The following is a 27,880-nucleotide window of genomic DNA, read 5'->3' as shown; positions in this document are numbered from 1 at the left end:
ATGGCAGCAGCCATCTCTGTACTGCGATTGGGGGAGGAGCTCCTCCATCGGCAGTGTTTCTCTAGCTCTTCCCGTGATTCTCTAAGCCATTTAATATGGTACACAAAATCCCTTTCTGCTTAAATAGCCTAACTGAACCCTGAACAGCAGGGAAACCTTTTCATCATTGTTCTTACAAGTTGAATTGTTCGCTTTCCCTGCTCTGTGAAGACAGGTACTAGGCATCCCCAGTACCGAGCGTTATTCCTCGTATGAAGCCAGCATGCAATGAATATGTCTTGAATAAGTTAACTCTTGCACTCAGTTTTTGAGTCTGATGGGTGTAGGTAGCTTTTAGTTCAATGAATATAACTGAAATTGAAGGAATGGGGATTGTTTAGTCTGGAAGAGAGTGAGTGGTGTTGGCCACTGACTTCAGATAGTGTCTGTAGGCCCCAGGTGGGGGCGACAGGATGTCTCTGGAAGGAAGCACTGAGTTCACTGTTCCTATCTGGGTGTAGGAGTGACGACTCCATGCCTTCTAGCAGAAATCCTCTGCTTCTTCCTGTTCGCCCAGCACTGGTCTAGGCACTGTGTTCTGGGGAGGGCTAAAGGAGGGCCCTCCTTGCCTTCAAGGAACAAAAATCTGTTGGGAAGGATCCCTGGGAGACCAGATAATGAGGAGTCCAGAGTAGTTGGAAAAGAGTCCTCAAAGTCTGGTCCAAGACGGCTTCCTGGAAGAAGAGATAATTGAGCTGCCTTCTGAGAATAGGCAGGAGTCAGCTCTGGGTGAAGGGATTGGCCTCAGAGCTCCGGGGACGGAACAGAAGGAACAGACCTAAAGCTATGACCCTTAAGCTCTCTCATTTACCAAAGTGCCCTGCGAGGTGGGACATTTCATAGCTTAATTGTGCTGGGGACACACGGTAAGTGTCCCTGTGGCAGGCCCCAAATTTGAACCCAGTTCTGCCCAACTTGTCATGTTGTCTGATGATTTGGCCACTAGATGATATATTTTTCTTATTTATTTGACCTCAAATAACAAGTCAGAGAGTTTTGCTTCAAGCAGGTGACGTAAGTGGTGGACGTGAGCACCATGTTTCCTGAGCCACATGGCCTGACAAACAGGAGTGGACTTAAGGGACAACAGGTCAGAATTTTGCAACTGAGTGTCTGGGAAGTGGTGATGGATGAATGATCAGAACAGCGGTGACTCTTGCCCTGGCCTCTGGTGGGGAAGCCCCAGCTGGCCACTATTCCCCAGGCTGCGTGACTCAGTTAGTTAGTTTTGGAAGACTTCTCTGCTGAACGGTGGAGCCTGGCAAATGCACTCCCTCTCTCCCCTACTAGTCCAGCCGCCTGGACCTGGCAGTCATTTCCTTCACTCAGGGCTCAGCAGGTGGCTAAATCAGCTGCCAGCCACCCCACCCCCACCCCTTTGCCCCACCTCCAGCTGTCTGTACTGGGCCCGACACCAGGCTCTGCCCTTCCCAGTCTCCCTCCCACAGGCACTGACACACACAGTGGGGGCTCAGTAAATATTACCCAACAGGGAGCAGCAAGCTGCTGGTTCTAATTTTGTTCCCTGCTTCTGTGTCCCCACTTTTGTGTGTGTGTTTTCTCATCCTGCCCCTCCCAGTGATGGGGTTTCCTGGGTTAAGTAAAAAAGGCACTGCCTCCTGGTAACACCGCCCTCCTCCTTGTCCCCAGACCTTCTGCATTGTTTTTGGAAATCTCCCATGCTGGGTGGGTGGCCTTAGTTGAGCCAAAGCTTGAGGCTAAGGATCTGGTAGTGGGAGCTGAGAGGAGAGAAGACGTCCTTTTAGGGTTTGTAAGAGAGCTAAAAAAGCAGAAGGCCGGAGGGGGCAGAAGAACGGGCCCTTTGAGTCCTGGGCCTCTTGGGTGAGGCCGCCTGCTGGCTACACTGCCCTGTACTTGGGAAGGGGCTTCAGCTTGCCCTGGAGGAGAGTGGCTTCTTGGATGGTGTTCATCTGGTGGGTGGGGAGGGCCGCAGACTGGGTAGTTTTTCTCAAAATTCTTTGAACTCCAGAGAGCCAGTAGGGTGGTATTTACCTGAGGACCACTCTGTGAGACGACTGGTTTTCTAAGTGGGTCTGTTGGTACTTAAACAGACCACTGTATCGTTATTAGTTTGACCATGAACACTGGGAGTATGCTCATTATTTATAGAACACTGGGCAGTGTTTGTAGTCTGATGTATTGATCATTGCTTTTACAAGTTGTACGTTTTGTGCCATACTTAGAAAGTTCTCCCTAACCCCATGATTATAAAAATAACCACCCGTATTTTCTTGTATTGCCATACCCCCACCTCCCATCAATGAGTTGAAGTAAAGAAAAAAAAAAAAGGCAAATACTCCAAATCCCACCATTCAAATAGTCATCACTACTATTAAATGAATACTATTCTGGATAACCCTCCAGGCATACTCATGGATACATGCATATAGAAATAAATAATCCTGTAAAAAAGTATTTAAAGTTTCCCTGAATATAACAGAAGAAAAGAAAACTAGCAAAATTAAAGGAATTCTTAAGCTTTAAAGAAATGTTTTTTGCCAAGAGATTATTTCATGAAAGAGGTTTTAAAAAACTTTGTGAGTCATATCTATAATTACCCATTTTATTTTTATATTTTTTAATGTTTTATTTATTTTTGAGAGTGCATGAGCAGGGGAGGGGCAGAGAGAGAGGGAGACAGAGGATCCAAAGCAGGCTCTGTGGTGACAGCAGGGCTGGAACTCACAGACCATGAGATCATGACCTGAGCCAAAGTCAAGCTCCCCTCTAACTACCCATTTTAGATAGTATTTATTGACTCTGCTATGAAAGATGAGGACATTAGCATTTGCACTTTTTTTTTTTAAGTTTATTTATTTTGAGAGAGAACAAGAGTGGGGCAGGGACAGAGAGAGAGGGAGAGAGAGAGAATCCCAAGCAGGATTCTCTCTCTCTGCCCCTCCTCTACTTGTGCTGTCTCTCTCTCCCAAAGTAAATAAATAAACTTTAAAAAAAAAAAAAAGAGTTGGTTGCTTACCCAACTGAGCCACCCAGTACCCCCTCATCTTTTTTTTTTTTTAATGTTTTATTTATTTTTGAGAGACAGAGTGCAAATGGGGGAGGGGCAGAGACAGGGTGGGGACAGAGGATCCAGAGTAGGCTCCACTCTAACAGCAGAGAGCCCTATGCAGGGCTTGAACTCACGAACTGTGAGATCATGACCTGAGCCTAAGAGCCAGATAGATGCTTAGCCGACTGAGCCACACAGGTGCCCCTCATCTTTTGATTGTATTAATTGTTATTAGTGAATTTGTCCATTTCTGTAGCATTTAGATTCTGTCCTGTAGCCATAATCCCGTGTGTGTGTATTTGTGTGTGTGTGTGTGTGTGTGTGTGTGTGTGTGTGTGTGTTTGTTTTTAGGGGAGAATATTTTGAGCAGGGGAGGGGCAGAGAGAGAGGGAGAGAGAATCCCAAGCAGGCTTTGAGTCGTCAGCACAGAGCCCGACTTGGGGCCGATATGACGAACCGTGAGATCATGACCTGAGCTAAAGTCAAGAGTCAGACACTCAACCTTCATTTCTTTTTTGAAGGGCTTTAATGTTTACCATCAGTGCATTATCATGGTTTCTGCATTCCTGTGACCTTTATTTTTATTAGCTAATTTCATTCTCCTGTTTTTTCACTCTGGGAAGGAGACTATAGCCTCTGACATCTTTCATGCTTGAAAATTTCTGCCTGTTGTCCTTATAGATTTGTGTGACATCTTGGCTGGGAACAATATATGTGGGTTTCTCCTTCACTGTGTCTCTCAATGATGTAAACATTGTTGCCTTTTCTTCTGATACTGAAGGTTGCTCTGGTGAAGATGAAGTCTGTCTGAATTTTCTGCCACTTAAGAGAAGTTTTAATATGTATCAATTTTTGTAGTAAAATATTTTGGGGGAAAATTTTTCTTTGAGATGCCTGAAAATGTCTTTTTTTTAAGTTTATTTATTTATTTTGAGAACGAGTGCACAGAAGGGGCAGAGAAAGTGGGAGAAAGAGGATCCTCAAGCATTCTCCATGCTGTCAGTGCAGAACCTGACATGGGACTCAAACTCACAAACCATGAAATCATGAGCTGAGCCAAAACCAAGAGTCAGATGCTTAACGGACCGAGCCACCCAGCTTCCCCAAAAATGTCTTTTTTAAGTTCAGCATTCTGCATCAGATTTTTAAGTTGTGGGGCTTGAACTCCCATCCTGAAACCAAGAGTCAATGCGCTCTACCAACTGAGGCAGACAGGTGCTCCTCATTGCTTTTTTCTTTTTTCTTTTTTTCTTTTGAGAGAGAGTGCAAGCAGGGGAGGGGCAGAGGGAGAGGGAGACACAGAATCCAAAGCAGACTCCAGGCTCTGAGCTGTCAACACAGAGCCTGATGTGGGCTCAAACTCGAAGACTGTGAGATCATGACCTGAGCCGAAGTTGGATGCTTAACAGACTGAGCCACCCAGGCGCCCCAACTTTTTTTTTTTTAAGAGGAAGAATGCAAGTGGAGGATAGGGGTAGAGAGGGAGGGAGAGAGAGAATCCTAAGCAGGCCTCACACTGTCAGCGAAGAGCCCAACATGGGGCTCGATCCCACGAACTGTGAAATCATGACCTGAGCCAAAATCAAGAGTTGAGTGCTCAATCAACTGAGCCACCCTCATTACATGTTTTAATCTGTCTTTTCCTTCTACATTCACTGTGGTTATTTCAGACCTTCTTTTGTCAGTATTTCTATTTTAAATTACTGACAGAATTCTGTTCTCTGTTCATGATTATTTATTTATTGGTTCTTTAGTGATGTTTTTTTGTTTGTTTGTTTTTTTTTTTAGTAAGCCTGCATCCCCTTTGATGTCACTTTGTTTTATAATTTCATCTTTTAAAAAAAAATTTTTTTTTTTTTTAACATTTATTCCTTTTTTGAAAGAGAGAGACAGTGTGAGCAGGGGACAGGCAAAGAGAGAGGGAGACACAGAATCCAAAGCAGGCTCCAGGCTCTGAGCTGTCAGCACAGAGCCCGATGCGGGGCTCGAACTCACAAACTGAGATCATGACCTGAGCCGAAGTCGGAGGCTTAACCGACTGAGCCACCCAGGCACCCCTAATTCACCTTGAGCTCTGGTTTATTGCATTAATGTTCTAATTAACTTATTCTGCAGTGTGAAGCAGTTGTGAGGAATTGCTTTCTCTGGAGTTAATGTTTTACTTTGGGTCGACATCTTTGTCTTTTGCATGGTTCGCCTGCTATTCTCATCGTGTTCATGCTAGTGCTCTTGGGTTCTGTCGGCTCTAAAACGAGACTTTCTTCCCACTACATTGAGGCTGACTTGCCCCTCCACCACAACGACAGTAGGGTTGAGGGCCGGGTATTCATGTCCTGTTTTCTGTAGCCTGTAGCGAGTGGAGAGGAGCTGCGGTGGGGGAGCTGGATCTGCCCCAGATTCTGGGTTTTGGTAGCAGCCCCCATGGCGTGGGCGGCCACGTATCTAGGAGGTGCGTTCAGGTCTGTTGGAAGGGGAGGAATACTCACTGGGAATTGGATCACTTCCCCAGTTCAGTATGTGGCCTTGGGGCCCTGATTTCCCTCCAGGAGAGTCGCTCATTGTTCTTGTTCCAGTGTCACCTGTTTGTTTCCCAGCAACTTTTCCCACTACTCCTTAATTGAAGAGAAAAAGATTTGGCAGTTGTTTGCCTGCAGATTTAGGAGAGGTCAGTGAGAATTCTGGCTCCTCTGTCCTTGCTGTGGCTGTGAGGGCTGGGCCAGGCCTAGGAGAGAAGCCATGGATGGTGCCTCCTGCATTTCTTTTTTTTAAAAAAATTTTTTTAACGTTTATTTATTTTTGAGACAGAGACAGAGCATGAACGGGGGAGGGGCAGAGAGAGAGGGAGACACAGAATCCAAAGCAGGCTCCAGGCTCGAGCCATCAGCCCAGAACCGGACGCAGGGCTCGAACTCATGGACCTCAAGATCGTGACCTGAGCTGAAGTCAGACGCTTAACCAACTGAGCCACCCAGGCGCCCCGCTCCTGCATTTCTTAACTTGCCTCTGGTTTTGAAGTTATTGATCAGATTATGCCCATCTCTGTGTTTGGTTGCTGTTGGTGTCTTCTTTTTCTCTCTCTTTTTTTTTTTTTTTCTGATTTTACTCAAAAAAAATTTCTTTTTTAAATTTTATTATTTAAAAAAACATTTTTTTCAAAGTTTATTATTTATTTTTTTAACATTTATTTATTTTTGAGACAGGGAGAGACAGAGCATGAACGGGGGAGCGTCAGAGAGAGAGGGAGACACAGAATCTGAAACAGGCTCCAGGCTCCGAGCTGTCAGCACAGAGCCTGACACAGGGCTCGAACTCATGGACCGCGAGATCATGACCTGAGCCGAAGTTGGCCGCTTAACCGACGGAGCCACCCAGGCACCCCTCTTTTTTAAATTTTAGAGAAAAAGAGCATGCAAAGGGGTAGAGAGAGATCTCAAGCAGACTCCACACTCAGCATGGTGCCCGACAATGGGGCTCCATCCCATGACCCTGGCATAGTGACTTGAGCCTAAATCAAGAATATGCTTAACTGACTGAGCTACCCAGGTGCCCCTTGGTACTCAAATATCAATCAATGATCAGGGGAAGGAAAATTGTGATGCCAGTTTCATTTCTCCATCTTAACTCAGAAGTCTTTATTTTCATATAATGTTTCAACATACTTATATTAATACTCAAACTCTGCATGTTTATTTCCTCTTTCTGAACTAAGGAAACAGATCTAGTGAGCTCAGTGCGTTGCTTGGAGTTGCTGCAAACTGGTCTTCTCATACCAGGTCCAGTGGTCCTTCTGTTGCCAAAGCTAGAAGTACACTTCTTTGGTACTTGGACCCACTAAGACTGAACGCTGGGGCGGGAGGGAGGATTTGATTCCTCAAGACCTCCCCTCCTCTTCCCCTCCTCCTGGCTTTGTCTTTTGTCTGCAAGTTTCAGGGTTTTGCACGACTCCTGATGGAGGCTCAGGAATGTTGCCCCCTTGGGTCACCTGGACCCATCTGCAATAGTTAACCATTAGTGGGGAGTGTCTCCTGGGGAGACATTCCTACTGGGCTGACAGGTCACAGCCTTAGAATGGGGTGGGGGTAGAGACTGGAGAAAGACCAAACTATTTGAAGGTGTTCTACAGAAGTGAACTGTTGACCAGGAAAGAACCCTTGAGGGGAGCAGGGAATGGCCTTGTAGCTAGTTGGGGCCTTGTAGCTAGTCACAGGCCTGGAGCCCTGAATGTGTACTGAGGTCATAGGTACCTTAGTGTCCTTGCTGTCTGTTCCCAAGAGGAACATAGAGAACTAGACACCTCTTTTGACATCCTTTGGATTTTAGGTGGGGGAGAAAAACAATTGAGGGGAAAGCTTAAGGTGATTCATTAAGGCCAGGGGTTCTGGGGAGCCATCATTTCTATCACTATAGTTTCCCCTTCCCTCCACCCACACCTCCTCTTCCACCCCTTCAACCCCCATGGTCACTGTCTTTCTGTCTTTCTTTTGTATAGACAATCACCTTTTCTCAATTTTAAGTGCTTTTTGTAAAAACCTAGTGAGGCTGCCCTTCCTCTGATTGCTACCCTTTGACCTGCAGGTAAGACCTCAGCTTAAGAGTTCTAGCTTTATAATTTGTTGTGCTCCCACATAGCCCCATGCCTTGAGGGGCACAGAATAGGCACAAGTAGGTGGGTTTACAGACAACATTGTTCACCCATTACCTGTGGCTTACCAGTGGCCTTGGAAACAGTTGTTCCTTACCCATGTTTGTCTCTGGAGCATTCATCTTCGTGTTCATTCCTCAACCCAGAAGGCTCCCAGAGTGAGTGAGAATGGTGGTCTCTTTGGCCAGCTGGTAGTCGGGGAAGGGAGTGGATGTTTGGAAGCCTGGCACTCCCAGGCTCGTTGGGTCCCAATGTCCAACCTCTGCACCAAGCATCATAATCAGTCGCTGCTTTGACACTCTAGCTAGAAGTAAATGTTTTTGCCTCTAGTAAATGGGCATAGATAACCAGCAGCCTGTTAAGTACGATAGTTAAACTATGTCCACGGGACAGAAGTGCCATTTTTAGGATGAGATACTTCTGGATCCAGTGAAGGGATGGCAGGCAAGTGGAATCCTAATTCAGGAGCCTCCAAGATGGTGAGAAACCTAAAGTTTCACAGAAGGTCTGAGAGCAAGCATCTGTTGCTGACTTTCTTTTAGGATTTTTATTTCCCCCTAGGAGGATTGCTCTGGCGCCTTGGAGGCAGACCTAAAGGCACTAAAATAATTTACTTCTTTGAACCCAAGCCAGGTGAACAAAGGAGTGGAGAGACTCCAACTTGTCTTTAGTGGGAGGGCCTGGTCCTCTGAGCCAAGAGCACATTCGAGCCTTTGTCTCTTTCCAGCTTGTTTTCATGCCCTGCCCTGTTCACTCTTCTTACTACTCTGGAAGGTGTCCTTGAGGGCAGCTGGCTTGGCTCCTGGGACTGGGGGGAGTCCACCCAGGGGCCCGCCATTTCCACAGCCTTAATAGACCCGGGCTTCCTCCCACAGCTGGGCCCATGTGGTGAGGACCCCTGCCTAGCTTCACCCTATAGCTGCATCAAGAGCTGTATGTGTTCTCTTCCTCTCTCCTTTTTTTCCTCCAGACAATCTTCTATAAACTCTTTTTCTCCCCTAAGAATAACTAGTAGCTAACGAAAAAAATCTCCATTGGAGCAGAAAGCTCCCCTTTTGTGTCTGCCAAAAGGCCAGGGTCACTTGAATTTGAAGTGTCTTTAGCAATGCCAAGATCCCTGGACCAGGACTTCTGAACTGCCCTCCTAGTTGTTTTTAGATTCTCGGGGGAGTGGGTCATGTCTTGAGTGTTGGGTCAGGCAGGAGGTTCTGCCTGTGCATTTCAGGAGGCTCTCCTGGCCACACCGAGGGGCCAAGGGGCCGCGGAGTTAACGGAGAACAGATACTCTTTGTAAATGCTTACTTTGACATGAATGCCCAGACAGGCAAGCTTTTCAAGTTATGTGGACTGTCTCACACTTGAAGTGATTTTGTTTGTTTGTCCTGGATGTTTTGGAGTTGCTGCAGATAAATTTGAGAAATATAGCTGAAGTGGGGACCGTTGTTTTGTTGAAAGTGATTGTACAGAAAGAAGGCACCCTGTAACACAGGCTAGCCTCTAACGTGTACCTGTGGGGGTCCCTTGCACAGGTCTTCAGCGCATGTATGCCTGGACTTGGGGGTGCTTGTTGGGCTGATAGAAATTGGGAAGAGCTAGGGTGTCTGGCTGGCTCAGTCAGTAGCGCATGCGACTCTTGATCTCTGGTTGTAAGGTCGAGCTCCACGTTGGATGCAGAGATTACTTAATTTACTTAAATAAGTAAACAAATAAAATTGGGAAGAGCAGCCTAGAGAACCTGCAGGATTTTGCGGACCTCCTTGGGGACCAGGGTGCGTATTTTATGTCTCCATACAGCGGTGAAGTGGTTCAGAGTACGCTGACTTTCCCATCATTCAGACTGGCTTCAGTTCATGAAAAATTTATCTACTTGTTGCCTATGGATCATGTTTCCTAATCTCTGAAACCAGGTTTCCTCATCTATTAGGTGAAGATAAGTATCCCAGCTTCTCTTCAAGGAATCCATAACTGTCACGGGCTTAGCGGTGTTGGTGCTGGTGCCACCAGCTGCTGACCTCATCATCTCTTTGCCCTCCTTTGCCAAATCCATGCGGCCCTCCTCTCCATCGCTCTGATAGTACAACACATGCCTCAGATTATAGTGTGGCCAGGTAGAGGACAGTTTTCTTTGTACAGTGGATTTTAGCCATTTCAGCCTAAGATCCCACCTGCTGACTGTAACTTAACTTCTGGTTCTCAGTGTAGATTTGAGAGTTGTTAGTCTCAAAGTAACACTTTACTCACTCCTATTTTGGCTGATGGCTAATCCATCTCTTTGTGTGACTCAAAGTACATTCTTTTGAAGAGGGATATTTTTCTGTCTCCAGATGCTGTGCATGCCCCATGTGTGGCAGCTAAAGCCTGGAATGTCCCCTGGTATATTTGTTGGGGAGACCTGTGGGATATGTGTGCTACAGGCCTGGAATAAAGTTAGCCATAGGGATATTCCCAGTAGTTCCATTAGCAGCTCAGTATCTGGGCTGGGAGGGAGTCAAAGTGGATTAATTATAATCAAATCACAACATTTGATTGAGTGCTTTTTGTATGTAGGTCAGGCACTTGGTGACTTGCTGTAGCTCATGTCATTAAATTTTCAGTGAGGTGCGTACCCATTTTATAGATGAGAAAACAGGTAGAGCCTAAGTAACTTGCCCAAGGTCACTAATCTGGCCAGCAGAAATTCAAGCCAGGTCTTTCTGACACAAAGGCCAGGGTAAGCTGCATCACTCCTCTTTTTAAGTTTTATTTAAGTAATCTCTACACTCAATGTGGGCTCGAGCTCACAACCCCAAGAGCAAGAGTCATACACACCACTGACTGGGCCAGCCAGGCACCCCTGCATCACTACTGCGAGTGACTCTAGAATGTTTAAATATCTTGCCCAAGATCGCACGCTTTGTAAACAAGTGGCAGAACCAGGATGCAAACCAAACAAGCCTACTCTTAACCACTCTGCTCTAGCTCCTCTGTCACAAGCAAAGACCCTGTGGTGGAGTGATCCGGTGAGAAGAGTGCCAGGGCCCCGGGAGCCTGGGAGGTATGGAAACACCTGTAGTGATGGGGTTCCCGGGTCTGGATTAAATAGGAGGCTCATTTTCCCTACCTGGTATTTGTTTATTTCACTAATTAAATTATAACTATACTGAGGAAGTGATTAATGAAAGAAAATCATCAGCCCTGCTACTTTAGGCGTATGTTTCCCTGTTCCTTCTCACTTCCTACTTTTGTACATAATTGTTCTGCTTGTTTGCTTACATGAAACTCATGGTTTCGTTTTTTATAGCTGCATACTATTCAATGAAATGGATATAATTTGCTTGATCATAATTTTCCTGCCTACAGCCTTTGTAGTTTTGGATTGCTTCTATTAGTATAAATTCCAAAGGTAGACTTAATAATTCAAAGGATTGAAATGCTTTTATTATCATATAACTTTTCGAGTCTCATGATTATATAGCCACCAGCCATATCTTACTCTGTTGTTTAAACCTCACTAACATTCAGGTGTGCCTTTTGTAAATCTGTTTTGCTATTTTAGTAAGCAGCAATATAACACTGTCCATCTTTTAAACTTGTATTCTTTTTTTATTGAACTGTAGTGACATACAATGTATTGGTTTTGGGTATGGAACATATTGACTCAATATGTATATGCGTTACACATTGTTCACCAAGGTAAGTGTAGTCACCATCTGTTACTATACCAATTATTACAGAATTATTGACTATGTTCCTCAAGCTGTACTTTTCATCCCTGTGTCTTATTTATTTATAGCTGGAAGTTTGTACCTCTTCATCCCTTTCACCTGTTTTGCCCATCTCTCTACCCCCTTAAGTTTCTATCTTAACAAACGAGAGAATCTCAGTATTTCTTCATGTTCTCTAATTTAGGCAGTATAGGTAAACCTTTGTCATGTTTGATGGTGTATTTATTCCCCTGGTCTATTTTTTTTCCCCTCTTTTAGTTGTAGGTTTTGTTTGTTTGTTTGTTGTTGAGAAAGAGAGAGAACAAGTTAGGCAGAGGGGGACAGAGAGGATCCTAAGTGAGCTCAGTGCTGACAGCAGAGAGATCCATGCAAGGCTCGGACTCATGAACCTCGAGATCATGACCTGAGCCAAGTTGCACTCTTAGCTAACTGAGCCACCCAGGCGCCCTGTTATTTATTTACTTATAATTTAACTTTTTATTTTGGAGAAATTTCCAATGTACAAAAGTAGAATAGTATAGGGGCTCCTGACTGGCTCAGTGGGTAGAGCATGCAACTCTTGATCTCAGGGTTGTGAGTTCAAGCCCCACATTGGGCAGAGAGCCTACTTAAAAAAAAAAAAAAAAAAAAAAAACTAGAATAGTATAATAAATTCCCATTCACCTAATTGAGCAGTTTCATGAGTTATTAACTCATGCCTGATGCCTGATTGTGTCTCATCTATGCTCCCAATGCAAATTACTCCCTCCTTTGTTATTTTGAAGCAAGTTCCAGGTAAGATATCCTTTAATCCACAATTATTCTGAATCTCTAAAAGATAAAAACTTTTTAAGCATAATCAAGTAGTTTTTACTGTGTATTTTTAGTTTAGTCAAACCTGTTGAATTTGTCCTTTTATTATTTTTTTATTCCATGCTTTGAAGAGAAGTGTTTTTCTCAAAAGCTTGGTAGAGGCATTAGGGGAAGGGTAAAGAGTTAGAGGGGGAGGGAAGGCTGTCTGGAGTAAGGCTGCCATGTCTGGTGGGGAAGCCAGAGGAGAGGGTCGGTTTCTGGAGCCTCTCACTCACCTGCTTTTCCTTCTTACAGGCTTATTTGCCACCAGGAAGCTGCTACACCCAGCCTTCCCTGACTGCTTCCTGCTGAGCCTGCTCAGCTTATGGAGTGCTGCTGTTCCTGAAGCTCATGCTATGTCCCGGGGACACCAGCCATCAGCGCAGCCTCTTTCCTACAGGACCTCCTGCATCGATATGGGGGAGGGGAACGCCTTACCCTGCAGGAGCTGAAGGCCCTTCAACCACCTGGATGTGGAGTGGGCCGGGACATGGCCACCCAGGCCTTTGCAGGGACAGAGGAACCTCTCGACGGTAAGGCTCCCGTGTTGCTGAACACTGTCTGCCCTCCTAGGGTCACAGTCTGGTTAGGCATGGGGAGCCCAAGCAGCTTGGAGCAGGTGAGCCTTGATGGCAGAGCAGAGGGGCCAACTCTTCTTCCTCCTGTTGTCTGGGTCAGTGAGTCTGAGTCCCCAGCAGCACCTCCTGCCCTCCCAAATGGCTGTTTTGAAGCCCTTACCGGAGGGAGCTGTCAGTGGGGGTTCTCGGCCTTCCACAAATTTCCTTGCAGCTGTACTGGGATCACCTGGAACCGCTGGCAAGCCGGAGCTCCCTGACAGCTAGCATTTCTCATAGGGCTTACAGTTTACAAGGCCCTTTGCCTGCAATCCCAGGTGAACCTGACACTACCTCAGGTGCAGGTGGAAAGTCTTCATTGTTTAGAAAGCAATACTGAGGGTCTCACGGTGACTCCTGGAGGGCTCAGGACTGGGACCCAGGTTCTTTGTTCTTTCTTCCATGTCATCTTTGCTAATCCTAGTCTGAGGCTATTCGTGGCAGCCAAATGTAAGTCAGCCAGCAGTGTCTTTATATATCTGCTTTGTTCCCTGTGCTGAGGACTGTGAGAAAGAGAAAAATGAGTCATGTTGAAGAGTTTGCTGTCACGATGGGGAGCTTAACCAACTGAGAACAGAGTCATCTGATAATAACATGAAGTGTTAAATTCTGTGGGCTGGATAGTCTTCATAGAGTTGAGAAATGAGACAGGGAGGGGAGTGTATGCTAGAGGAATCGAGGGAGGTTCGTGGGTTAGGCATCCGGGGGCTTCAGCCTGAAGGAGAACAGTTTGGAGAGGCCACGTAGCCAGGGGGCCAGGCAGCCTGGATGCAGAACCACAGGCACGCGGTAATGTCTGAGCTGGGGAGAAGGCTGCCCTGACAGGCTCTTGCAGACTGACCCCAGAGGGCCCCTTGGCACGGCAGCAGTAGCTTGGGGTCACCAGAGTCCAGCCCTCAGCTTTGTAGGCCCAGAAGCTCTCACTTGTCACCACACCCAGAGGGCTGTTAAGACGGCTCCATGTAAAACCGCCTCAGATAAAGACTGATGTGTAAGTATATAAAGTATAATTAGAAGTAAAACTGCAGTGTTCCACAGGAACGTATGTGAGAGTACTAACCTAAACACCTCCCAAGGGACTGAGCGTCATGTCCTCTGGCCAGCCCATACTTGCTCCAACGTACACTGCATCTTTAGATTTTCCTTCCTTCCTCCGCTAATCTCTGTCAACACATTCTTCAGACTGGGACACCATGTTAGGGTCTTGGGACTGATGTTCTTCTTTAGATGCCAGTGCTCAATAACAGCTCTGGACAGTATCTGGAATCTGCATTTTAATATAACAGCTCCTCAGCTATTGTGATGTGCAGCCAGATTTGGTATCTGAATGAAGCTGTTTCTTCAGGTATGCAAATAGATCATGTTTTCCACAAGCCACACCCTGGTCACAAAGATTGGAATTCAGTTGTTCCCAGACCTTCTGGGCAGCCCTGTATGAATGGGTGTGTGTAAAGTGTGTGACTTTCACTGCATGGCTGATCTCTGAGATTACCTATCAGTTTTTCAAGTTTAGGGACTACCTTGCTCTCGTTCCTAGAGATTAGTCTGCAGATTCCCCAAGATTAGGAAGGGTTCCATCTTCATTTTCTCGTGGAAGGCTGTCGGTTGCTACAAGGGGTGAGGTGTGACTTTGGGTTCTGAGAGGCTTCCTGCCTCTCCCACTTTGTCTCAGTGTTTTAGTTCTGGAGACCTCTTTGCTGCCCACAACTTCAGCAACCAGTCACGGATTGGAAGGAGAGAGTTCCAGGAGTTCTGCCCTACCATCCTCCAGCAGCTGGATTCCCGAGCCTGCTCCTCTGAGAACCAGGAGAATGAGGAGGATGAGCAGACAGAAGAGGGGAAGCCAAGCGCAATTGAAGGTGAGCTGAAGACAGGAAGGCAGGGGCCTGGGGCCGTGCTCATGTCACGTGGATCCCTGGGCTGATAGATGGTGCCACTCACGGAAGGTCTCACAAGTGACCAGCTCATCACCACTAGGGGAGTGAATCAGAGTAATGATTACACTGATACCTTCTGCATTCCCAAGACTGCTCCAGCATGTTGTCAGACCGGCTGCTCAATGTTCAGTGTTGGGCTTTTGGACCAGCCTGGGGGTTTTTTTGGCTATTTTTTCATTTGTTTTTATTAAACTACAAGGGACTAATGGCCTTGGGTTTTTTTGTTTGTTTGTTTTTGTTTTGTTTTGTTTTCAGTTTAGCTGCCCCCAGCCCACTTTATCCTTTCCCCCACCCTGCCCAGTACCTCTGCTCCAGCCACAGTGGACTCACCATGGTCTGTGAGTATCTGTGACTCCTGCGGGCCTGGGTTGCCCTTCTGAAATCCTGTCGCACTGATGTGCGCTGCCCACCCCTTGGTACCTAGCATTTGCTGCCTTTGTTGTTTCCTGCTATCATCATTTCACTCCTATGGTTTTTTGGACTTTACTGTTTTCACTTGCTTCTCCATCTAAAAGGTAAGCTTCTTTGGATAGTGACTTTGCTGGGTTGTTTTCAGACTTCTCCACAGCACCCAGCAAGAGATGGACTCAACCGTTAATGTACTGACGGGTTGGTGCTCTCTGTCTGCCCAGATGGTAGCTGAATTGAGAATGGGCCACCCCAGGCAGCAAGAGCACCCCCACCCTCAGTAATGGAGGCCCTCGTCTGTTCTTGTTCCTCCACAGTGTGGGGCTTTGGCTTCCTCAGTGTTTCACTGATTAACCTGGCCTCTCTGCTGGGAGTCCTCGTCCTGCCGTGCACGGAGAAAGCATTTTTCAGCCGTGTGCTCACTTACTTCATCGCCCTGTCCATTGGAACGCTGCTCTCTAACGCGCTCTTCCAGCTCATCCCAGAGGTGCAGTAGAACAGAAACTTGCGCGTCCTCTTTCCCTGGGGGTCCTGCAGCTGAGCCCCTACCTAATGGCCCTGCCCCCACCATGTGTTCCGAGGCTCCTGACAACTGCCACCTGGAACATTCACTTCTCCCTCATATCAGGGAACACAAATGACTTCTGACTCTGGATCTCAAGGGACTTCTCTCCCTCCTGGGGCACCCAGGTTGGCCTGTGGCCTCTTCAGGTGATGTCAGATGCAAGGCTCTCCGCATGTGCCCTCGCTGTTGGAGATCTCTCAGCCTCCCTTTCCCAGTCCCTGCCTCTCCACTGCCCCGTTTGCAGGGCTCAGGAGGAACACTGCAGCTGGTGGTCACTGTCCAAGTCCTGGTACTCTGTACGTGCTTTGAGTAGAGGCCCTGACAGTGTTCAGGTATGGCCACCAAGGGATCACCCATCTGGAATGAGGTGGAAGGAAAAGAGGTTACCAACTGGTCAATAGAATTGGCCTAAAAAGTGAGGGATCCTTCCGCCCCACCCAAGTAGGCCATAATTCGTAGCATAGAGAGCCAAATAGAACAAAAACTATTTAACGAAAACAAATTAAAATTCCAAGATAAATGAAAGGGGCACTCAGGCCTTCATACCTTGCATCTTGACTTTTTCCTGGGATAGGACTGACTTCCTGGTGCCCTTACTTGACTGTTTGAAATATTTGTTAATTTTGCTTTTTAATTGTGACCACTGAGGAGCTAAAAAAAAAAAAAAAAAAAAAAAAAGACCCAAGTTGATAGTCTGCCCACTCTGTCAGCTCAGGCAGGGCTGTGCACATGCAGTAGGGGTGATTGTGTGGGGACCCCCTTGGGGATTGGTGGCAGCTGCCTTTCATAAAGAGCCCATGTCACTAGCTGCCCAGCCTTTGCCAATCAAAAGACTCTTACCAGAATAGATGCCAGACGCAAAGCCCAGGCCTCGCCTGTTCCTTCTAAGTGAGAGAAGAAATCTGGTTTAAGAGTAACTATCTCCATGTTATCTCAAAACTCCACATGAATCTAACAAGTGCTTCCAGGGGAGACCTCATCTTGGGCTTTTATTTTTTTTTTTCAGCTCCAGAAACTGAATTATTTTTTAAAGATTCAAAATGAAATGCCTTGTTGCTTATTAAATGGAAAACAATAATTGTACATGCTCCACCCCTGGGGCTCCCAGGGGAGTGCCTCATCCTGGCTCAGTTTTGTCCTACCTGGAGTGTGTGACACTGGGAAATGATAGAGGAGATCTTTTTTGTGACAAGGTGATCTTGGAACTCTGTCCTCCATGCTGGAGTTCTCTCGGAGCAAATGGAAACAAACTTGAGACAAACAAACCTGAGAAGTTAAGAAACTAAGTTACACGGGCATTGGGTTTTACTGGTTCTCCATCCATCTGCCCTGCACGTCTGACTTGGTCTGGTTTTGCAAGATAAAACAAAGTCCAGGTGGAAGTGCGTGTGCCTATATGGTATAAGCCAGATGTGAAAAGCAAACATGGCAGCCAGCACAATGAGCTCTCTTTGTCTCCTTGATCTTGTTTCCTATTGAAGAGAGCCCTCTGAGTCCAAAGTCTGCCATGGGCAGCCTGTGGATAGGCCTGAGCACACCTCAGCTGTGTGAGGAGGCAGTGCCCCGCCCTACAGCCACACCAGCTGGCAGGTGCACCTCCAGGTGTCACTTGGGCCACCAAAGGCAGCAGCTGGGGTGGGAGCCAGGGGTTCCAAGGCCACCTTGAATTCCTCTTCATTTCTTCTGAACTGATTGAAGGAAATTTCATCAGACTTGAATCACTAACAAATTTTCTATTTCTCTCTCCCTCCCTACTTGTCTCTCTGATTTTCCTTTTTTGTTTCCTTGTTAATATCCACCAAAACCTTCCTCGTTGCCTCCCCGTCCTTTCCACCCCATGTTTCCCCTAAATGGTGGTCGCTGTGAAATGGGGCGTTTGCCCTTCTCCCTGTCCTGGGTGGGGCTGGCTCTCCCCCAACGGCAGTGTGGGGATACGGTCTCCTCTGTGTGACCGTCATCTCCCTCTGCTCCCTCATGGGGGCCAGCGTGGTGCCCTTCATGAAGAAGACTTTTTACAAGAGGCTGCTGCTCTACTTCATAGCTCTGGCGATTGGAACCCTCTACTCCAACGCCTCTTCCAGCTCATCCCCGAGGTATGGCAAGCCAGGGCTTTCTCACACAGGAGCATGCCAATCTCTGGGGGGGACCGCGGGGCATAGCGGGAGCACCCTCTACTTCTACACAAGGCATAGGAAGGAGGTCCCTTCCTTGTGGAAAGTGAAGTTGAGATCGACTCATGAGTTAGGAGGCAGCATAGCATAGGTTTGGGAGCTGGGTAGGAATCCCAGCTCTACCTTTCTACAAGTTCTGTGACCTTGGGCAAGTCATTGAACTTCTCTGTGCTTCTGTTTCCTCATATGCAAAATGGGGGAAATGATAGGACTGATCCCACATTGGCATTGTGAGGGCTACACGAGTTAGTATTTGTAAAGTGCCTGGTGCCTGGTTCATGCTCTCTGACTGCTGGGTGAAAAGATGTAGTGCAGTTAGATCACTTGATGGCTCCCGATTTGAGGCTGCAGGCACACACACAGAAAAACCAACAGAATCCCTAGGTCTCAATAAAACGATCCGTTCTCCGCAGTAGGTTGTTTTGGGACAAAGGTAATCTAAATAAAATGGCCTGGTTTCGCATACATTGATGGCACCTTTGCCAAGGTTAGTGGGAAAATCTCCACAGAACAGGAGGAGCTTAGTCTTTGTAATGTTTGGCAGGCAGCCTTGGAGAAGCTTCATCTGATTTGGTGTAATCTCTGCAGTAGACCTGCTAATGAGTATATGCAGGAGGTGTCTCCTTGTAGGTGGTCTGACAGGCCTGGGCCGAGCCAGAGTTGAAGCACAGAGACGATGCCACATTCTGATAGTACCTTATGTTTTCCATGATGTGGTTTGTGTTTTCCTAGTTGACTTCTTAGATCAGCTGATGTCTAGAGAAGTAGGGTTTTACCCATTTAATAGAGAACAAGAAAACGTATCCTAGAGGCCAGGTGTTAGAACTGCTAAAGCCATGCTTTTGTACTCTGCCATTCTTCATGGCTTCCTGCAGAGAACTGTCAATGGACAGTTTTCACTCCACTTCCTTAAGATGATTTGCCTCTCCTGGAAATTGGGCCTGTGTGTTGTTTCTTGACATACTAGAACTTGACCTTTATGTCTCTTAGAAAACAACACAAGCGAGTAGAGATGGATTTTGTCCCTTTAAAACAGAAGGAGAAACATCTTTTAAGCAGCCCAGCGTTCCTGGTGCTTATGGTCACTTTTATCTTTGACCTATTCATGAGAAGGCTGGTTTATTTGAGAGGCTTGCTTCTTGTCAGAAAATGGAGGGAGCAAGTCACCGGACAGTTACCCAAGGCCCCACCACAAGTCAGGAATATCACTGAGAATGGGATTCTCCTGATTCCTACTCCAGTGGTTTTCCCAATGGATTCTTCTTTGCCCCCCTTGATAAGTGAAGTTTCCAGAAATAACCCAAAACAAAAACCCAAAATTGACATGTGCAGTGACACAGTCTGCTTTTTTGGCTTTGTGGTCACTGGAAGGTCTGCGGTCAGGAAGATGCCACAATTCTTACTATTTAACTGGGGAATGGATTTCCCATTTTAGAAAGTATAATTACACCATCTCTCTTTGTGTTTACAGGCAGATCAGCTGGGAACATTAGATAAGGAATGGAAATAAACATAAGTGTCTCCTTAAGTATGGAATTTGCAGGCAGGTTCTGCCCTTGTAGCAAAGGAAAAATGAAGACAGAGTCCTAATTAAAAGTAGAAAACCATATCCAAGGCTGTTCTTGGGAGTATAATTCTAAAGGGGACTGATCTTTTGCATCAGAAAATGAGCTAGAGAGAACCTAACAGGCCCTAGTGATATGGCATGAAGGAAAGTCAAGGGCTCGATTTTGCTAGAAGGGCAGGAAGGGGTAAGGCGGCAGAGCTATCACAATGAGTGCGTCTCTTTCCTTTCCTAGAATCAAGGAAGTGGTTAAGAGATGAGAGGGGACCCGTGGAGATTTTTTTATTTTCTTAAACTCATTTTGTTTTCCTGGGTCCACAGGCTTTTGGTTTCAACCCTCTGGAAGATTATTATGTCTCCAAGTCTGCGGTGGTGTTTGGGGGCTTTTATCTTTTCTTTTTCACAGAGAAGATCTTGAAGATGCTTCTTAAACAGAAAAATGAGGTGAGGCCTAATTGTTAGTAAAGGGAAAAGTGCTTGTAGGGAAAGCATCCATCTGAGAAATGTCTGTATGTCTTGGTAGTGGTGTCACCAATGCAGTGAGCTTACCTGCTGTCCCCCCTCTTCCCCCAAGAGTGGATTATAACCGACAGATTTCAGGAATAGATCTCCCATCTCCCCTCACAAGGATATTAGCAAAGGCTGAGGACAGACCAGAAGCCCGATCTGGCCCTGTGTGCCTTTTGCTAGGCAGTGGTGTATCCCCTCATTTTATTCTAGATTATTTTTTTAATATACCTTTTGTACTTTAGGAGGTGAAGGAGGGGCTTGGTACATAGTCATTACATAGGAAGTACCACCGCAGAGAACAGAGGAATGATTGTTGCGGTATAGTTCCAAAAAGGTATCTTTGGGTGCCTGGCACACAGTGATCAGTTGCCGAATGGAATAACATTATCCAGTGCAACGGAGGAGCTCTAAACCTCACTAGCAATACCACCTCGTTGGACCAAGTGATGGCCATGAGGTCACTGTTTTGATTTCTGTCCTACACTAAGCCCTTACATTCACCTTAGTTCAGCTTTCTATAACAGCTTTCCCTTGGTTTCTGTGTGCATTGCCTGCTTATGTTTTCTCTGATGGTGGGAATGAGGTCTTCCCAGTGCTGGGAGCACCTACCAGTGCTCAAGAAGCTTTGTGGTTTTGGTGAGTGTCATGCTGATCCTTCCCCATGGTTCCTCCAGCATCATCATGGACATAGCCATTATGCCTCTGAGACGCTTCCTTCCAAGAAGGACCAGGAGGAGGGGGTGACCGAGAAGCTGCAGAACGGGGATCTGGACCATATGATTCCTCAGCACTGCAGCAGTGAGCAGGATGGGAAGGCCCCCATGATGGACGAGAAGGTCATCGTGGGCTCACTCTCTGTCCAGGTCAGTGGGCCATCTGCTGTTGGCCTTTAACCAGTAATGGCCTTGATGATTCGGGCCTACCTTGAAGGTCCATCATTCATCCTTTGACCTGGGGCCGTGGGGATGGGCTTTATTGTAGGACCTGCAGGCTTCCCAGAGTGCCTGTTACTGGCTGAAAGGTGTCCGCTACTCTGATATTGGCACTCTGGCCTGGATGATCACCCTGAGTGACGGCCTCCACAATTTCATCGATGGCCTGGCTATTGGTGCCTCCTTCACCGTGTCTGTTTTCCAAGGCATCAGTACCTCGGTAGCCATCCTGTGCGAGGAGTTCCCACATGAGCTAGGTGAGTGTGCCTGCACTGCTGGCGTCCCCTGCAGCACCCTTCATGTGTCCCACTGCCCCCGCCCCCAACTTCAGAATGCTTGTTGTAACTGCTTAACACATTCTCTGTGGTAAAATCTAACCACCAATTCTTACCAGTTGAATTCATAATTGAAAATTGATCATTGAAAATGATGAAGATTTTTATTGGGATGTTTGTTTCCCTTCCCAGTCCATATCCTGTGCTATTTCCTCACCTCTATAATGGGGTTAATAATAATACTTACCTCATAGATTTTTCATTTATTTTTGAGAGAGACAGCGTGAGCGAAGAAGGGACAGAGAGAGAGACACAGAATTCAAAGCAGGCTCCAGGCTCTGAGCTGTCAGCACAGAGCCTGACGTGGGGCTTGAACTCATGAACCATGAGATCATGACCTGAGCCGAAGAGGGGCGCTTAACTGACTGAGCCACCCAGGCACCCCTCATCCTATTAGTCTTCCAGAGGCTGAGATGTCTGTTAGAGGTCTGGTGGGTGGAAGAAGTAGATGAACCTGGAGTTAGGGGGTTAGTTTTAGCAGAGCAAGAGTATAAAAGACCTAGACTTTGGAGGCTCAGGGACTCAAGGTCAAGTTCTACCTTTGCCAATTTACTGGCTTGTCACGTTGGGCAAATTACTTAACTTCTCTCAGTCTCCATTTTGTTTCCTAAAAACATCATTCAGTATAGTTGTGAGAAAAAACTTCTACTTCACCATCAAGCAAAAGAGCAATTGCTAGCAACTGCTAGTTGGTTGGCTATGTTGAAAATCCTGTGCATTATTTTCAGCCTCTAGGCTGAAAGTATGCGGCTAAGTTTTGCAAATGGAGACCACTCCTAGATGTGAAGAGGTGAAGAGGAGGGGTGCCTTAGACTTGTCCCTGCGCTCTCAGGTCTGAGGCTGTCTTGATTTTCACCCAGATGTTATGTATAGTTCAAGCAGTCTGTCCTCACTGTGCTCTCTGTCCGTGACCTGGTGTAACTCTTCCACACCCGTTCCCTCTTGTTATCCCGCCTTAGGAGACTTTGTCATCCTGCTGAATGCTGGGATGAGTATCCAGCAGGCTCCTTCTTCAACTTCCTTTCTGCTGCTGTTACGTGGGTCTGGCCTTTGGCATCCTGGCTGGCAGCCACTTCTCTGCCAACTGGATCTTTGCACTGGCTGGAGGAATGTTTTTGTATATTGCTCTGGCTGATATGGTAAGTCTTCCATAGTTCATGCCATGTAGGCAGAATTGCACTAGGTTATTCTTTGGAGGGGAGGCAGCTAAGAGGACATGAGTTAGTTTGTTCATAATAGCTTATTGAGGAATCATTCATATACCACACAGGTCACCTATTTAAGGCATATAGTTCAATGCTTTTTAAGAGGACATTAGATTTTATTTATTTTTTTAAGTGAAGCAAGTATTTTATTTAAATCAGTTGTCACATCACATTTTATCCAAATGAATATAACATTGTCCTTAAAAGAGTGGGCACACATATGGCACAGACATAATACAGTATCTATCAAAATACCATTTGTAAAGAACCTGACTTACCTCATGCTGTGTATAAATGTGGTCCAGCATATAAGAGTAGAATAAAAACTTAAAATAGTCCGTTATTTTCTTGATAAGATGAAAAACATTTCATTACTTTGCCTCAGGATTGAAGCACACTCATTTGGAGGACATTAGCTTTTAAAGGACAAAAAAACTTACCAGCATATGTTATTAAAGAAGATGCTTGAACCCAACTCAACGCTTCTTAATGAGTGTTGCCAGTGTCAGCGGTGCCTGAAAGCATGCATTATAACGGTACCCGCTGATGTTTGGTGTAGCCCTTTAAGTGGCTTTGAGTTGGCTAATGAAATACCTGATTGGTATTTCATTATTCATTATATTTTGCATAACGAGGTTGATTTCTTGTTTGTTGGCATGACCTGTTCTTTGAAGTCATATTTTGCATGAATTATTTCCATGTCCCTCGAAAATAATACTTTTGTTGCAGTGATAAGAGTGCTGACCACCATGACCCATTCTCACTCCCTGGAAGCATTTTAGATTCTCTCCTCTCTTGTGGGGAGCTCCCCCACCCCCCACAGTTAAGACATTTTTCTGGATTGCTTGAATGAGAAGGTCCGTCCGCTCTCTGTCCCCTGCCTTACTGGCCAGCAGCGGGGCCCTTGAGTCCTAGGAGTGTTACAGCCCCAAGCTCTGGTTCCTTCCACAGTTGCTCAATTTCCCAAAGAGGTGGCAGCAGCAGTAACAAAAAGACTTTCTCAAATGTTTTTAAAGTCCACAGCAAAAAATTTATTTTTATCAAAGCAGTAATTTTTTAGCCAGCATCTAAACCTTTCCAGGGCTACATGCACGTATAATACTGTTTTACCTCAATAGTTGAAAAGTAGTGGTAGCCACCGTGGGCAAACGCTGTGAAGGCTATTGCTGCTAATAGTCATATATCTTAACTACATAGTCTCTATATAATAATTGTATATTATATAATGGTAGATAACATATATAAGTTTAATCATATGGCAATTGTTGTGTTAATGTTCTAACAAATATTTTTAGGATACGTCTCATAACGATGATTCGGTATACTATCTCTCTCTTGCTGAGTCGTCCTGGACGTACCAGGTTGAGAAAAACTGCAGCTCTCTTGTTTTTCTCCTCTTTCTCAGTTCCCTGAGATGAATGAGGTCTGCCAGGAGGATGAAAGAAATGGCAGCATCTTGATCCCCTTTGTCATCCAGAACCTGGGCCTCCTGACTGGTTTCACCATCATGCTGGTCCTCACTATGTATTCAGGGCAGATCCAGATTGGGTAGGGCCCTGCCAGGAGCCTCTGGGATTGGAAGTTGGCCCTTGGCTGCCCAATCCCTGGCCCAAGGACTCGGCAACCACGACGCACCTCAGAAGAGGCAATTGTATTAAAAACTGTGACACGGACTGTATTCCCGCATTCAGATGTCAGCTGTTTTTAAACATGCTCAATCCTAGGAATAAGCTGCCCTGGTAACCAGTCTCTAGATAGTGCCTCTCTGCCTTTCCTCCCCCTTTCTCAGAGTGACCCTGGAACCTGAATGCAGCTTACTTAGCAGACAAGCCTAACTTTTTTCCCTGGTTACCCTGGCCTCTTTCTCTTTGAACCAGCACTGAGAAATTTTTTAATCCTTGCCCTACAATGCAAAAATATAGCCAGTGCTCATGACTTGGTTAGAAATACCAGGAGGTGAATCTGTAGTTTAAGGGCCTGTGAATCTAAATGTGTGTCCTAGACCTCAAGATGACCCATTTTGGAATAAATTCACCTGTTTTTACAGAAAAGGTACAGGAGACAAGAATCCCTCCTATTTTTTCAAGGTCTGTTCAGTTGCCTGTTTTCTCAAAAAGACCTGAAAGTTAGAACACATGTGTAGGGCAAGAGGAGGCAAGGATCATCCCGAAGTTGAGTGGGGGGGGGACGAGGAGAACTGACAGTGTGTGTCCTGTTGTGGCAGTCACTTGTTCCCACTGGGCTGCGATGTTGATTTTGTGGCTGCAGCTGGCGCTTCACGGCTGTATGGGTGAGCTAGGGCTCACTGCTGGTGAGCTGCTGTGCGGGTTCTGTTGCCTGGACGTCCCCTTCTTTCACAATGACACTGACAGAATGGAAGGTGGAGAATGGAGACCTGCAAGAAATCCATTGGTTTCACTGTCATTTCCACCTCCCCTTTCCCTCTCCCATCTTCTGAGCAACTTTAGCTGCCTCCCTAGAAGCACATTTGGAGCACATTTACAATCTTGTATTAGAGGGGAGACTGCACAAATGTCCCTCCCCCAGTCAACACTTCCGCTGCAAAGTGGCAAGTTTACTTGTGCACTTATGGAGTGCAGCTTATGGGCTTCTTAGACAGAGGTGATCAGCAATGGAATCGGTGTGGGCACAATTTAGGATCTGCTAATTACATAAATAAAAGTATGAGCAATAGAATTCTGAGATGGAAGGTCCAGAACTTGGGTGGGGCACTGCACATGCTTGCAGAATAGGGGCTTCCTGATGACGCTGAGAGTACGTGTTAGCGGCATGGCCTGGGTTCCCCTTCCTTCCTCACCCCGAACAAGAAAGGGCGGGTCCTGTACCGAACTGAATATTAATTGCTCTAACCCTCTTCAGAAGATGGATTTTTAGACTTGTCCGAGAGACTGTAGGCCAGCCTCAGGCACTGTGGAGCCCTCTCCTCAGAACTCTGGCTTCAAGGGGAGCTCATCTCCAGGTTCACTAGGTGAATTGATTTATTATTATCATATTGATAATGTGAGATTCTTTAGCCACTTTGGGGAGCCAGTCTCTCCAGAAGCCTTTCTTAGTGGTGCCCACAGTTGCAGCCCAGGGGCTGTGTTCACTGACTGATTTGTGTGCGTGACTGACGAGTGCTGGTCGTGGCCAACACCTGTGAGTTTTTCTGTTCTTACACAGGAAGACTTTCCACTATACAGTAATTAAAAGCAGCATCTATTTTGTTTTTTTTTTCTTCTTGGGAAATGGCCCTCAAACCAGGAATAGTCTTGAAAAAGAGTATGCGTGGGAAAATTACTGGTGATGCTTTATAAGTTTGTCTCCTTCTCTTGCTGTTGACTTTGATAGATTTGAGAATGGGCTGAAGAAGAAGAAGGAAAACTTGAGTTCTCAAGATTCTAGAGTAAATATCAGGACTGACTCCTGATAGGATTAATGGTCCAATTTTACCAAAGAACCAATTCCTTGAATGTTGGAATCTAACTTTTATATTATCATTCTTTTTATTATTGTTGTTACTGTTTTAAAACGGTTCTTTGTCTTCTGTTTTATTTTCCTCAGTGTCTGACATTGCTTTCAGGAGCTAGTAGCAAATAACACTCAAACTTTAAGACTTTACAAGATTTTTCTTTCCCTAATTCACATTGATAGATGAAATGTATAATTTTAGCATTCCCTGTAGATCTGCCATTCCTAACAAATACCGTTATTCTTGGAGTAAAATACTAAGTTAGAGTTAGTGGGTTTCTAGTTTTAGGAGAAGAGCTTGAAAATGTAATCTTTAACAAATTAAAAAATAAAATACGAAGTAGTAGGGTGCTTTCCCTTTTCGTGCACATCCATATTAACTTAAGAACTTTCCTTTTATAGACCGCTGCCTCAAAGGGAAATTCTCTTTAAACTGTAGTTGGCCCAGAGGCCAGTGCTGGCTGGAACTCAGGGGTGGAGGCGCTCGGATAGTACAAGCTAGTACAAGCGAGCAAATGTTGCCATTGGCAGCAGAGTTGCCTCAGGCGTAGAAGTTTGTGGCGATTCCTTTTTGACTTTTAAGTGTTAGATTTGCTGTTTTAAGCATTTGTACATATTATTAAGTCTGAGGAGTAGCAAGTTGTGAGGTCTTGTTTGCCCCCGGCATTGTCCTCTTCAGCGTCTTTCCCCAGATGACCAGCTCCTAACATCAGCAAGGAAAGCACATGTCCCATGCGGGAGCAGTGACCCAGGAGCAGGGTTGTGCTGCTTCTTACTCTTGCCCTGGAGTGCGAGTTGCCTTCTGTCCTTGCCCCCTGAGGTGTTCAGTGTCTTTTGTGTCTAGTGTCAGCTTGGGGCTTTCCCTCGTTTGGTCCTTCACCCTGGGTTTAAAAGAGAATGCATCTCTGTTTGGGTATCCTAAGACTTGTTTTTGGTAAGTCCTCTTCCAAAGAGATGGTAGTATTGTGGAAATCTGCTTAAAAGACTAAAAGCTGTCTGATTTTTGCAAAAGAGAGGTGAGGTTTTTATTCATATTTCCTTTTACAGTTCTGCAGTTCCATCACAGTATTTTTTTAAACAACTCAGGTGTTATGAGATAAATTAGAAAAGAAAATAACTTATGTGGACTGTAAATGTTTTATTTGTAAGATTCTATAAATAAAGCTATATTCTATACTGCTGAATCCCAAGTGTGTTTTTTTAAAGGAATGTGGGTGTAATGGAGGCTGGGGGACACAAGGTGGCGATGGTGTCTCACTGATTTCTAAAGCTTTGTTTTACTGCCCCGCCTTACATTTGGAGGGGAGATTTTAGGAGGAAACTTAGGTATAACCTGCTCACTTTAAAATGATTTAGGCGGGGTACCTGGCTGGCTCAGTCAATAGAGTATGCAACTCTTGATCTGGGGTTGTAGGTCTGAGCCCCATGTTGGATGTAGAGATTACTTAAAATCTTAAAAAATAATTTTTAATTTATCTTCTATGGAGCCTATGACTTGACTGCTGTTGCATGATAGAAGAACTGTTGTGTTTCCTAAGAAGAACTTTCTGTCAATGCTGTTTCCCCATGTGTAATTCTCGATTGAAACTCATAGAGTATGCTTGGTTCATTTAGACCACACCTCCTGTATGTCTTAACAGGGAAAAAATCCTGTCATGGGACTAAAAGTTTAAACCTGTTCTCCAGTTTAGTCATAGGGCCAGGGCTGTTGTTTTTCTCCACAACAAAAATGAGCAGTAAGGTATAAGATTGATGTGACCTTATTACCACACTAGAAAATCCCAAATGCCTGTTGCTCAACCCTTCCATTATTTAAAACTCAAAAATTATGTAGCTCATGCTGGTCTTCTAAGTTGCATTAACCAGCTACTCTATGGGGCTGACCATCTGCCAGAGTTCTTCAAAATGACATTCACTCCAC

At 45.7% G+C, this 27,880-nt stretch overlaps 1 protein-coding gene across 1 annotated transcript; it reads left to right on the top strand.

Moving 5' to 3' along the window:
* On the top strand, nt 1–27,143 carry SLC39A14 (solute carrier family 39 member 14). Its single transcript, XM_030314457.1, is given in 18 exon segments — nt 1–73; nt 5,417–5,519; nt 5,665–5,735; nt 8,487–8,600; nt 8,938–9,036; nt 12,503–12,607; nt 12,610–12,749; nt 12,751–12,780; nt 14,534–14,720; nt 17,696–17,839; nt 17,842–17,864; nt 19,828–19,950; nt 20,691–20,879; nt 20,998–21,205; nt 22,243–22,287; nt 22,290–22,304; nt 22,307–22,422; nt 23,894–27,143. Coding segments are annotated over 18 exon segments (1,932 nt in total). The 3' UTR covers nt 24,041–27,143.
* The last annotated feature ends 737 nt before the right edge of the window (nt 27,144–27,880 follow it).

Source organism: Lynx canadensis, chromosome B1 (genome assembly GCF_007474595.2).
Source record: "Lynx canadensis isolate LIC74 chromosome B1, mLynCan4.pri.v2, whole genome shotgun sequence".
In the NCBI taxonomy this organism is placed as follows: domain Eukaryota; kingdom Metazoa; phylum Chordata; class Mammalia; order Carnivora; family Felidae; genus Lynx; species Lynx canadensis.
This window is presented reverse-complemented; position numbering and strand designations above follow the sequence as displayed.